The 13572-nt window shown below is 41.7% G+C and overlaps 1 protein-coding gene across 3 annotated transcripts in view; it reads left to right on the forward strand.

The window, feature by feature from the left end:
- Positions 1 to 825: 825 nt before the first annotated feature.
- Positions 826 to 13572, forward strand: part of PEPD (peptidase D) — a 143942-nt gene continuing 131195 nt past the window's right edge. Inside the window, exons 1-4 of one of the 3 annotated variants that reach the window (XM_084533813.1) lie at positions 826 to 847; positions 1121 to 1294; positions 9640 to 9823; positions 11021 to 11148. In XM_084533813.1, coding sequence (XP_084389939.1) covers positions 1260 to 1294; positions 9640 to 9823; positions 11021 to 11148 — 347 coding nt within the window. In that variant the 5' untranslated portion in view covers positions 826 to 847; positions 1121 to 1259. Of the gene's footprint in view, positions 848 to 1120; positions 1295 to 4541; positions 4601 to 7697; positions 7897 to 9639; positions 9824 to 11020; positions 11149 to 13572 lie in introns of those variants that run through there. The other 2 variants (XM_084533814.1, XM_084533815.1) reach the window with 2 other exon arrangements.

Genomic DNA, 13572 nt, shown 5'->3' on the forward strand with positions numbered 1-13572 from the left:
CATTTCCTACGAAAACAAACAAATAACAACAAAAAACAACCGAGCCCCCCCACTAAAAAGAACTCTTCCAAGCGTTTTTGCTAGTGCTGTTGTAATACATGTTTTATGAGAGAAGGTTTCCTGTGGCAGCACCTTACAAATACAGAGGAGAGATTGATTTAAGTGGAACATTGGCAGTCTGTACGAAGGATCTGCCCCCCCTACCCAAAAATAAAATTACGAAAATTTACAAAAAGCGGTTAACAGACTGCGAAGTTACTTTAGAGTCTCCAAACCTTGATGGGTGCATTTTGATCATAGTAGATTTTCTTACAATGAAGTGAAAGTCAATGGGGAGAGTAATGAGGCAGTATAATGCTTTACCTTTCTTGTCTTTTATAATAATTTAGTTCAAGCAGGCTTTGGTAAAATCACACTTATTTCAAGATCCAAAAAAAAATCAATACAGTAGTATACATTTAGTGCTTGAGGGAAAATCTACTCAACATTGTTTTACGATGAAAATGCCAAAGGCAGATGCTTTTCTTCAGTCTGTTACTTTGAAGGGACAAAGCTTCAGTTACCCTTTTCATATAGGGTAACTGAAGCTATGAATGCACTCATTGACACTGCTGAGACAATAAGGTGAACTCTAAGATTTATTTTGCCTGGACAGCAGAATAAAAACTTAAAATACACAGGGATGAAGAACAATTCACAGAAAAATGAAAAATCCTGGTACCAATTTATCAGTGCTGGTTTCAGAGTGGCAGATTCAGGAGTGCAGAGTGTGCAGAGGAGAGAGAGGAGCAGCGTGGAGTGCAAACTGCTCAGGAGCTGGGAAGAGACACACAGCTGAGTCTCAGAGGTGAGGAAATTTTCTTAGTGATCCCTGGGGACTCAGCAGCTTGATGTAATTCAGAAAGATGCTGCCTGGACAGCAGAGCAGCTGTTCCTCCCCCATCACCTATGCAAAGAGACAACCAGCCAGGCCATGCTCATGTTCAAATCTTTTTTTGTTTTGCTTCGTCTAATTCCACAGATTTGAATTTTCCCTATTTAAGAAATACATTGTTCTATTCAGTGTTTGAATAACAGTTGAAGATGAGAGCCCTCACCATGCCTTTGATGTATCTACCAGGCAGAATTACCTCAAAAATCTGGCTAGTGCCAAATCCAACTACATGTTCCAGCGTTGGAGCTCTTGTATACCCTAACTGCTGCAATGGCAATTTTGAAGACACCAAAAATGCAAAATCAGGCCTTCAACTTGAAAGAGGATGATCTTTACCATGGAGGTAAATGCTACTGAGAGGTAAGTGACAGTAATGACTGAATCTTGTTATAGAGGGAAATGCTCTAAACTAGTCTCTAAGATATTAAGGTTGCATTATCTCAGTTGCAGAGTCAAATGCAGTGCAAAGGGAAAATCAGAATTACCTGTGCGTGCTATAGAGCTGGTGGTGCCTACCAGTATAATTTCTGTGGTTGGGATTTCAACTGGCTACCTGTATAGCCACATTGCAAATGTTTAATTTGTATATATTGCAGGAATTTCACTCTTTCAAGTCCTGAGACACAAGAACAGGATGTCTTAGGTAATAAACAATGTAAAGTAATGTTTGTTGTTTGTTTGTTTGTTTTGTTTTGTTTTTGTTTCTTCCCTATGGAATGAAGAAATAGAGTCTTAGTTTCTTCTGAGATTTAATACAACACAGGTAATTCTTCTAACTCTCATCAGTTGTTTTTGGAAAGAGGTTAAAATGACAAGGGTAAGAGATGAGGAAATTAAAATAAACTGGAGTAAGAGACCCAGAAAGCCTGTTTTAGAGAACAGACACTACAAGGCAGGAGACCTTTTCTCTAAGGAGGGCAAGAATGTCAGGAGCTATTAATAACAGTATTCGGAAGAGTATACTGAAGATTTTTTTTCTCTATACTTGTGACAGGAAAAGAAAGAAAGGCAAAGTGAGCTTCCCTTCCTCCTCCCACTAACTCTGCTCAAGTCTAAGCAGAAAGCATCACCACTAGGGACACAAAGCACTGCAATATTTTACTCTAGTTTACATTAAAAAACTTTTTCATTCTTTGAGTGAACAGGAGGAAGTCCCATGCAGCTCAACAGCTTATCAATAAGAATGTCTAAAGAGGGTATTGGTCTGTTAATCTGGGCCCCCAAAAAGTATTTTTTTATTGTCAAATGGGCAGTCCAGGGAAGAAATTTCAGATTCTTGAACTATGTATTTTGTAGTAAATGTGACCTTTGGGTAAAAAAACATAAAGAGCTAGAGGATGACTAGGTGACTTCCAGTTTTCTTAATATACATGCTCCTCTCCAGACTTTCTGAAATCAGTCTTTCCCTTTAATTGCCCTGCAGCTTTCACACACCACTTCAGAACCAGCTGTGGAGTAGTTGCAGTTTTCTCCCCAAATTTGGCCATCAAAAAGGTGTTTAATTATACACATTTCTTAATAATACTGCACAATTTTGTTATAACAAACATTAACTTCATCTGCACCTTCATACTTCTTGTCTTTTGTCAGCCTCTTTTCACAGATAACTAGTGGTAGGACTAGAGGGAATGGCCTCAAGTTGCAGTTGTGTCTGAAAATGCTGAGGTGGTTTTGTAAGCGTCACCTCATGTACTATTTTCTTTTATAAGAAGCACCAGTTAAAACAATCAGATTCCAGAGGTAAAAGCTGGAAATAGGACCTTTTAATGGAATTGCTTGTTTTCACAAATGAGTTTACAGTTGCTCAAAAAGTTAATTTATCATGCCATGTTGCTCTAATCCCTGCAAGAGATGCTTTCTACTTGCTTTTTGGAAGTGTTTTGAAGGTGTTTTGACTTGCATTCAAGCTGTTTAACAACAGCCATCAACATGGCCCACTGCAGCCAATACCAGTCCTTTGGTATCTGGTACACTGCACTGACTTTTGCTCCTATCCACACTGATTTCTTCAGAACCTGAGTTGGTTTGTTCTTGCTTCAACAAGGAACTAACAATTCATATGCTTGGGCCAATGCTAGGGCTGTTACATGGCCAATAACTGCTGTGCAACAGCTAAAGAAAATACCCAGAAGCATAAAATACTGGATAAAGAACAAGAGAGAAGGGTTCTGCTGTGTGACCTGAATACTTGCCATGGCTGCACTGTGCCTCAGTAAAATAGTGATAAGTACCAGTCTGGCAGCTTTTCTTGCATACCACTGCCCTTCACAATTTTGAAACACAACTGAGAAACACAATTTTGAGTTACCGCTCTACTGCTGATGACCAATGCCTTTTCACTATAGTTCTGACATTGATATCAGAAGAAAGTATTGTGATATAGCAAAGTATTTGGGTAAAGCACTTTGGAAGGACTGTTTCCACATCAAGTGCTTTGCAAAGAGACAGAGAGAAGTGCAGAGCCTGACTAGGCAGCTGTGCTGCTGCAGAGCCAGGCTGGTGTTGTAGAAGTGTTGCTAATCTTTGTGAACATTGGGCATGATTTGGTCAATAATACATTCAGCATTGCAATACCCTGGCATCCACAGATATGGATCCATTTTATAGATGCACAGTGAAATGGCAGGGAAAGAGCTGATAGTGATGGATTTCTTCCCGTGCAGAGACATAGGCTAGCACAGATCCCAGTGCTGCTGCTATATGGGGTCCTGCTCAGATGAGCAGGTACTCAGGGCCATGTCCACTGCCAGTGCTGGGACTCACTCCAACCAATGGCTGTACCTAAGCAAAACAGGTTTGGGACTATACACAGATAATACATGAAACTTCTCACGTATTTTGATATTGAATATGAAAAATATGTAAAATAGTATGCATCTTTTTCCATTAATATGAAAAAAATGAAACAGCTAATTTGAAGAAAAGTAAATGAATCACATTGTGTTAAGGGGTTCAGGAATGTCACAGTTCTTTGCCTGTTCACTGGTCAGCAATTGTTTATCATAGAATCACAGAATCACTAAGGTTGGAAAAGACCAACCATCTGGTCCAACCATCACCGATGTGTACTGGGTCTGTTCGGGATGTAGTTAACTTTCCCTGCAGCAGTCCATACACCCACTAAGCCATGTCCCTAAGCGCCACCTCCAACCTCTCCTTGAACACCCCCAGGGACAGTGACTCCACCACCTCCCTGGGCAACCCGTCCCAACACCTGACTGCTCTTTCTGAGTAGAAATGTCTCCTCACTTCCAGCCTAAACCTCCCCTGGCACAACTTGAGGCCATTCCCTCTTGTCCTATCGCTAGTTCTCTGTGACAAGAGGCCGACCCCCAGCTCCCCGCACGTTCCTGTCAGGTAGCTGCAGAGAGCAACGAGGTCTCCCCTCAGCCTCCTCAACACCCCCAGTTCCCTCAGCCGCTCCTCACAGGACTTGTGTCCCAGGCAGCAGCACGCAGAGACTAGAGAGGCCCGCACAACCTGCAATTTTATTTTATTTAATATTTATTTTCCAGTTTCTGTCGCTCCCCTGCAAGCTACCTCCGACCCCGTCCCTCCCCGGCTGCCCGTTCCCCGCCCCTGCGCCGAGCAGCCCGCCCGGCCTGCGGCCCGGCCCCGCCGCCACGTGACGGGCGGAGGGCGGCGAGGCAACATGGCCGCGGCGGGGTAAGCTCCGCTCCGCTCTCGGCCGCGGTACCGGCGCCGTGCCCCGGCCGCCCGCCCGCACCCCCTGTGGTGGCCCGGCCCTGCCGAGGCGAGGGCGGCGGGGAGGAGCCGCGGGGGACCCATGGGGGGTCGGGGGTGGCGGAGGGATGGTGGCGGCGGCGGCTCCGGGCGGCTCGCGGTGCAGCCTGTCGCCTGTCGCGACAGCCCTGTGGTGACAGCAGCCCGTGTGTCGCGGTGGAGCAGTCGGGGGGGGCCGCGGGTCGCGGCGGTGCCCGGTCCGTGCCGGCTGCGCTCGCAGAGCCTCCCTGCCCCTCTGCTGGGAGGTGATGCTGGCGGGAGGCACACGCAGGTAGCACGGGGGCTCGCTGCTTTTTTACGGCTGAACGGAGCCGGTGTGCCCCTGCTCGGAGGTTTGGGACAGGGCCCAGCGCCAACAGTCCTTGCCCGGTCCAGCTGACAGGGGAGCTATGCCACAAGGCAGGGAGCGGATGGGACATGGGACGGGACAGCGGCTCAGAACTGCTGAGGTAGTTACAAGAAGTGCTTAGCTGGCAGTGAGGGACACGGCCAGTTTGCGCCATAAGGCAGCGGTTGCTTGTGCTGTTTCCCTTGCAAAGCGTAGTTCCCTTACAAAGCCAGTGCTGCTGGTAGGCCCCTTGCACTGCACATATTGGATGTGGAAACAGCATCAGAAATTGGCTAGAACTCAAGCTGATGTTGATGATTCGGTCTGTTACTCAAAACAAATAAATAAAGCCCAGCTAACAGATAGATAACTTCTGGAAGAATAGTTTCACAGGTTTCTTAGCTTTATTAAAACCTGGAACCTGTCATCATGGCCTCAGTGGAACAGCATGGCAAACCAGGAATTTTCTTCTGAAAACCAGGGGTGCAAAACGCTAACTGAAAAATGGAATTCCTGGTTGCCAGTGTGTTCTGGTTGTTGCATCAAAACAAAACCAAAACATTAGATGGATCATACCATAACAAAATATCTCTCTGAAAATATAAAACTTCTGAAATAAGCTTTGAAAATCAACAGTTCCAGGCAAAAGAAAAATATCCTTTAAAGAAACAGATGCAGTTCTTAGCTACACTTTACTTTGAGTATAGTAAAATAAAAGAGCTCTTGTGTGGGCTTAGGCCTAAGTGATCATAAAAATTGTATGTGACAGGCAGCAGGGAAACTGCCAGCTGCTGTGAGAGGCCTTTCCAGACTGAGTAATGGCCGAGTTCTGGTACCAGGCTAGTAAAATGAGGAAGCTGAACTTCAAGTGTCCTCTCCTGGTCTTGCAAGTAGCCATTTCTAACACTGACAATTGCTTATTTGCGGAAGTTTGCATAGGTTCAAAGATGAATGTGCTACAAACCAGTGCTTACTTCTAATACTCGTCATTGCAAATTATCGTATATATAGTTCTGCTGTACAATTCTGAGTTGAGTTTGTGGCTGTAGACACCAGGCTCCCTGTGCTAATAGAAGAATCAGACCTTGAAGGAGCAGCCAGGGTATCATACCTAAGTTCTGGTATTTTTATGTCTTGTGAGATGTAAAGTGGGTGACTGATCAGAGATCACAGACCAAAACTGAATGCTTCCAGCTCCTTCTTGAGAAGAAACTTTGTGATAGTATTGTTAGGTGGTGAATTCACAGAGAGATTTGTTTTGATCCAATTGCACGTGTATTTCCAGGGTTGATACACGAGGCAGTCATATACGTGCACCCACCCAACTTACTGTATGTGACATTGCAGTGAATTATAGTTGAAACGGAAGTGCTAAATAATGATCATGGCTATACTGCATAGACACAGCATTTTGAACCAGTTGGGTTGGAAGAAATATCAGGGGAAAAAAAAAGACCAGGCTGGTAGTAACCTACTTACCTGTCGTGTATGTCTTGCCGATAGAGCAATGGTCACAACAGAGTGGTTACACAGCCAGTCCTGTGTTTGAAGACATTTACTGTGATCTTGAGTGTTGACAGAGTTCTCTTACCAAATTGCTGCTTGCAATAGAAAAGCACCCGTGTAGCTGGGCTCTTTTTCTTTAGCCTTAAACACCTGTGTAGGTGCTAGTCTCTGACAAAACTGCAGAAATTGTGGAAAGCTGGTGCTAGGGCCACGCGTACAGAATGAGTCAACCTCTGCAGGCAGAGCGAAGTAGCACCTTTGGGTGTCTTGCTGTGGTGTTTCTTCGACCCTATTTGGTGAGGTTGCCATGGGTTTGGTGTCCAAGTGGGTGCAGGAAGGAAGACTTCGAAGAAGCAAATGTCTTAGCCTGTTCTTCCCTGAAAGCCACATGCTTTTCTCCGCAGATTCCCAGCTGTGAAAGCAGACCTGCTGCATAGCAAGTCTGTACAATCCAAGGCATTAATTCAAGTATGAGCAGAGAACCCCAGCTGCTAAGCAGTGTTTGCAAGGATGTTCAGCCCAGCCCTCCTGTGTCCTTCAAACCTTGCTGTGGGATCTGGCATGTGCAGCTATCATGATTGTTACTGCACCCTTAAAATAGAGACCAAGGCCGTGCCTGTGACAAAACTGTGCAAATCTAAAACAACTGTATATGATCAAATGTTTAATGTTGTGGCATCAGACTCAAGCAGGGAGGGTAGGATCAGGTATGTACATAAAAGGAAAACCCCTCTTTTGTCATGGGGTTAGCTAAAATGTGCAGAAGAGCAATAATTTTATATCGTAAAGCATTTCAGCCTGAGTGTTAAGACCACACTAAAAGATAGTTTTGAAGCAGTTCAAGGAGACTACCAGTAAGAATTCCTGCCTGACATCATTATTTCTCCTTTAGTCTCACTTTGGTTGTCAAAAGTTTTAAGTGCAGTAAAAGCATTAATGCTAAACTTATCAGAGATGAAAATGCATTTGTAGCAGTGTTTTATCAGCTCTGGGTTGTAGGTGTAGGCCTAGCAGAGGAGGGAGGTCAGAGCCTGTTTTTTTTTTTCCAGAGAAAAAAAAAAACATGTGAAGATAGTAAAATTACAGTGGAAGTGTCTTTTGTTCTGTCCTCTGAAGCAAAACATAAAAAAAGATTGTGCTATAACCTCTGCCCTTTTTTTTGGGTTTGTTTTCTTATTAGCAGATACAAAGATCTGAGAGTAACCTACGGCATAAGGTATCAGATTATGTTCTCTCATGCCTTTTATACTTGCAATAAGATGAGCATCTGATCTCCAATCCCCTGTGTGGAAATACTCCAGGGGTGATCTTGCTTGGATAACAGTTTTCAACATTTTCTGCTGAGCCACTGCTTTGCACCTGAAAAGTCTTCCCCTTAATTTGTGTAAGGTTTGCTGTCTGATTTTGAATTTTCAGTAGTTTTTGCTAGGATTGTTTGAACTCGCTTCATTCTTCCAAGAGACCAGGGTATTCCAAGATGAAAGCTTATGCTGTGCTTCCATGCTATGCTAATGTGCCTCAATAGGTAGTCTGCAGCCCTTGTAATTATCACCTGCCATGTTGCTGGGTTATCAGGTGTGTGGGGGAAGTAATAAAAATAAATACATTTGGGTTTTGTGCACCATCAGCTGAACTCCCAGGCAGACAGTTTGAAAATTGGATTAGTAAGAGCAATCTTTCACCTTCTAAAATTACTTACACTGTTATATAAAGTAGTTATAAACAAGTAAAATAAAATATTTTATTAGCTCTTTTATGCTGTGTCTGCAGTATGAAATTATAAGGTTTACATTTCTGATGCTGATAAAGCCTTTCAGGAGATTATTTCATGCAGCTATAAATCAAAGGTTACTTTTCAGATTGCCTCTGAAAACTATATAGTAATTAAGGTATGGAGCTCTGCATCTCTAAGGTTAAGTCCGGTCTGTCATTTTAGCACACTAACAGTTTAATTGTAGCTTTCTATCATCTCATCCAGAAGCATTATCTGATAAAAAAAAAAATGACTGTCCAGCCATTCAGAAGAATGTCTTCAATAAACTGAGAGAAGCGGAGATGGAAGGGCAAATTGGACTTAAGGCATAGGTTTTATTGATAAAATAGTGTTCATCTGTAACACTGAAGCTCCAAAGTACAACCTTGTTACGTTAAACATGAAGGAAGGGAAAAAAAAACAACGGGGATACTCTTAGATTTTCACCTTGTCCAATTAAAAAAAACATCCTGCACCAAGCTCTACAGTGCTTCTATAGTTAAGCTCCAAAACGTGCAAGTGTGGACCTATAACAAATGCGAATTAATCAGTAATATATTTTTGTAGTATTTTAAACACCTTAATTACTTAATAACTCTTTTATTTTAAAAGCAAGCTGTCTCCCTTTAAACTGGGTTCTCCAAACAGCCTCTGTTGAGTACAGTCTTTGAGGAACTTTGTAGGCTCTGGGCCGTGTTGTGCTGCCCGAGTGAGGTAGCACTGTACAGCAGGAGGTCACTGATACCTGGGGCACGCTCCTGTTGGCCATATGTATGAGCTCACTCGCTCACTGAAGCTGCTTCTGTGTGTGCAAGAGTAAACGTAGGTACAGATACAGGGGGTTCACAGGTACTTGCACGAGCGTGGGGAACTCACCCCACGCCTGCTGACTGTCGTCTTCTCCCTGCGGTTCCTGTGTCAGCTACTTCAGCGCTTGCTTCCCAGAGGGCCTCGATGAAGTTTTGCCAGACAGCGTAGCCTTTCACTTCTGTTTTCAGTAATGCAGAACTCACTTTCTTCCCTCTTCTTTTGCCTTTATTCAGCAGAATTAGGCTGTCGCTACTGTCTGTGTCTACTTTTCATGTTACTTTACATAGAGAAAGGTAATGTGGTATGCTGTGGGCCATAGCTCCAGCCAGTTGTATCCCTTGTTGCCATCTTTTTCCTTTGGTACTCGTGTGAGCAATGTCTAATTGTAGCCAGAGAGCACTGGTTGTATGCAGCATCTCTTCCCCTCGAGTGATTAGTGTCTTGTTTGTTGAGTTGCATTAAACTTCATCTTTTCTACTAAAGTAACAAACACTGCGTGTCTGAATTGTGCCAACCACTGTCTTTCTTCCATTAACTGTTAATTAAAAAAAAAATCTCTTCTAGACCTTCTTTTTGGCTGGGGAATGACACCTTGAAAGTGCCTGTAGCACTCTTTGCCTTGAACAGAAGACGGCTGTGTGATCGCCTGAGACAGAATAAGGATGTCCAGAAGAACTCAATTGTTCTGCTGCAGGGTGGAGAAGAAACCCAGAGATATTGCACTGATACTGGTATCGTGTTTCGCCAGGTAAGGGTTGAATCAGAGCTTCAAATCAAATTAAGTAACTGCCTCTAACTGCATGAATTTTTAAACCATTTTTAATTATTCTTCCTTTATCTCAGATGTGTGCCTTGCTTTGCTTTGCTGAAATAAATTGGCTTCTTTGTTACATTGCCCCTTCAGCTCTGGTTACTCTTATCCTCTCAATGCTTTCCTATGTGGGCTCATGTGGCTTAAAGGGCCTAAAGCAGTTCTTACCAGTTGTTTAACAACAACATTTAACAAAATGAACATAATCATTTAACATAATATTAAAGGCAGCAACTGAATATGTCTTATTTTTTTCAGTCTTGTTTGTCACCAAAAAAAACACCTTCTTTCTGTAATGAAACATGTTACAATGACCTAAACCAAATTAATTCATAGAAAAATGTATTTAAAGTATATTCACTGTTTTATAGATAGCGTATTCCACATACCAGGATGTATCTCAGAATTTACAACGTGTCTTCTTGGATTAGACTCTTCCTTAAATATGTTCTCCTGTCACAGAGAGGACTTAATGACTTGTTAATGTCATGATGAACACATTCTTAGTACAGATTCATTTTGTTTTATGAATTTAATTGAGCAGTTCTGTGTTTTGAAGAAACAAAAACAATAAATTCCTGTCTAGATAGTGTGCATCTTGGTGTAGTTATTGGTCTGCTTTTAGAGATGCATGTTTCAGGGTATCAGAAGGTATGCCTGTCCGTACCAATATTCATCTTTGTATTGTTTGGTATTTTGTTATTTGCATGTTTGTTTTTAAAATAATTCTTGGCTAAGAGCTGTTGAAGCTTCCTTTTTCTCTGCGGGAGATTGAGTCTTCACTTCAGGACCAACCCAGTGAATCTGCACTCTGCTTTTGCCTTGTCCCATGTGACATGATTATTTCTTCCTGATACTACATTCCCTAATTCTAGACTGGAAGAAAGTGTATTATTATGCTGAGTTGACTGTTGTTTATTTCCTATAGTAGCTTATTAATCTCTGGTTATTTCCAGTTGCCAGCAGAAGAGTTTATTAAAACCTAACACTAATCAGTCTGAAAAGCTTTAAACCTAAACCACTTCCTTTACTTTCAGAAGCAAAATAGATCTCTTTCAGTATGTAGTGTAGTGTATTTTTAGAGTTGGTAGAAATGAGGGTTTACTTTTAAGAATATATTTTGTCTTAACCTAGGAATCTTACTTTCACTGGACTTTTGGCGTAACTGAAGCAGGCTGCTTTGGAACAGTAGATGTTGATACTGGAAGATCCATGATTTTTGTTCCACAACTCCCTGAAAGTTATGCAGTTTGGATGGGAAAGTAAGACATACCTTTTAACTGTGTTAAGATGTATCTGGGTATTTAATGCAATTGTCTGAAGAGCTGAAATGTTACCTGATTCTAATCAGATGCCTCCAAATCATTTGGTGTGAATTGTAGTGATTCGTCTGTGCAATGATGCAAAATGTGATCAGTTGGTATTGATCAGGTGACATCCAATGATCCACCACCATTCTGGAGAGAATACGTGTCCAATTGAAACCCATGAATTTCCTGGTATCTATGAAAGGAAGCTGAACAATAAAGAAAAGTAGAAGTCTTCTGTTAAAACAGAACAAGCTATTTAGTAAAGTAGACTTTTTCAAGCTGCTTTGCCACGTTGCAGCCTTCTCAGCTAATGAGAAGTGGGAGGAGGTAGTTTAGCTTTTGATATTTTTATTTATTTTTTACTTTTTTAAGAACCATCTGACTGGGGAATGTGATTTTAATTCTATTATGTGAGTATGCCATAAACATCTCTTTTTCTATCCACATAGGTAGTAAATATTGCTCAGTGCTATAGTAGTGAAGGGATTAATTTATTTATGTGCACATTTCCTTTTTCAATCTTAATAGTATTTATACTGTTTAACAAGCTGTAAATTTTTTTTTGGTGTCTACATGGTCTCAGAATATTGGATTACTTCTAATTTAATATTTTAAGCCCAGGTTGCTTAGTTTCTAATTGAAGCTATCACTTATATTTTAATGCTAATTTTGGGAAAAGGAAAACAATTGCAACCAATCCCATATGCTGAACTGTTAGACCATATGGTAGGGCATGGCTGCTGCCTTCTCAGAGCGTTTATATTGAATATCACTCCCTTAGACCTGCCTTGGAACTTAAATTGTTTATGATCACTTTAAAATGCAAATACTGCTCTCTGAAATACTTCAGCTGAGTGCTGCACCTGTATGGGAGGGTAGCTGCTGTTTAACTCCCACATGTCCTGTAAACTGTTCCCTAGTGGAGGTTGTTCGCATTTACAGACAAAGCTTTTTCCTCCTCCTGGGTTCTTTTCTGCTAGTTCAAATCAGCTGTTTCATACCCATGCAAATCATACCTAATCTGGAAAGTCTTTATAATATTACTGAAATTCCACAGTGTCATTTTATATTTTTAAACAAAATGGCGTTGTTTATATATGGTAGCCTTTTTGATTTGTTGTGCAACACTTGTTATTGGTTCATTTACAGAATTACAGGTCTGGGTAAAAATGGTTTATTGCCATTGTGACTTTTTTTGTGGAATATAATGAAGCAATTGCCTTTATTGCAGTGTCTTTGTTTTCTAAATTCTCCTCCTTACCGTTCCTGCATCTTTCTGTTTGGATCTTGTTTTCTTTTCTGTCAGCCATGGCCATGTACTTCTGCTTGTCAGAAGGACGGATGAATAACTCATTTGTGAGGCAGCAGCAGTTCTGCTTCATAAGTTAGTTGGCGGGGGGTACTGCACACAGCTAGGGATTGTGTTCCTTCCCAGAAGAGTCAATTTTAAGTCAAAAGTAGCACTGAATGAAAAACAATTTGCCTTCCATCCTATTTACCTACTATAGTTTCCCTTGGAAGTGCATTTTTCTGTGCATGTGGAAGGTACAATCTGCCCATCGAATAAACATTCCTTTGACGTTGATAAAGCACAGATCTATGCAATCCCTTGTATGATATTTGCAAGGTTGGTATTGTAGTGAGGTCTATAGCTGGTCTTCTAGTTCATAGTACAGCATGAGGTTGATTTGTCTGCTATTTATACTGCCCTTTATTTAATACAGATGTGGGAATCTGCTACTTGAGTTAGTCAGAAATACACAGATTCTGTTAAAATAAGTGCAGAAGGCTCTTTGCTCCTACTGTATTACGAAAAGTCTTGTGTAATGTTCCAATGTGCTTCCACTTTTGAAGGACGTACCTTTGGGCTCCATCAGAGACATCATTTAGGTAATATGGCAGTCAGAAAGGTTAACCTTTTTGCCATTAAATACTGCAAAAGTGGGACTACTTTGCTTCTTTCAAATTGCAGTGTTAGGTTGGCCAAAACCAGTGAAGCGCCAGTGAGAGCATTTGGTTGGAGATGAATGGATTATTACTTTACAACAGAGACCATGAACACTAGAATTATTTTTAACTTGCCAGTTGCACTTGCTTCTGTAAGTAAGGGGTAATTTTGCATGCTGATGAGTGTAGGAACTCTCACCAGCTCACCTGCTGGTGAACAGAGAGGAGATGACTGCACCATCCTGGGCTGCTATCTGCCAGTATCCTGTAGTACCAGTGGTGCCAGAACTAGCACTTGTTTGGGAATGTTACTCATCTTGTAGGGCTTCTGTCTGAATGTGTATGCTCTAAAGATTTGTAAATAGCTACTTTTGTAGGGCTATTTTTGGAAGTCCTTCAGGCTAGAAATAACCTGCAGATTTAAAAGGG

Source organism: Aythya ferina, assembly GCF_964211825.1.
Source record: "Aythya ferina genome assembly, chromosome: 12".
NCBI classification, from domain to species: domain Eukaryota; kingdom Metazoa; phylum Chordata; class Aves; order Anseriformes; family Anatidae; genus Aythya; species Aythya ferina.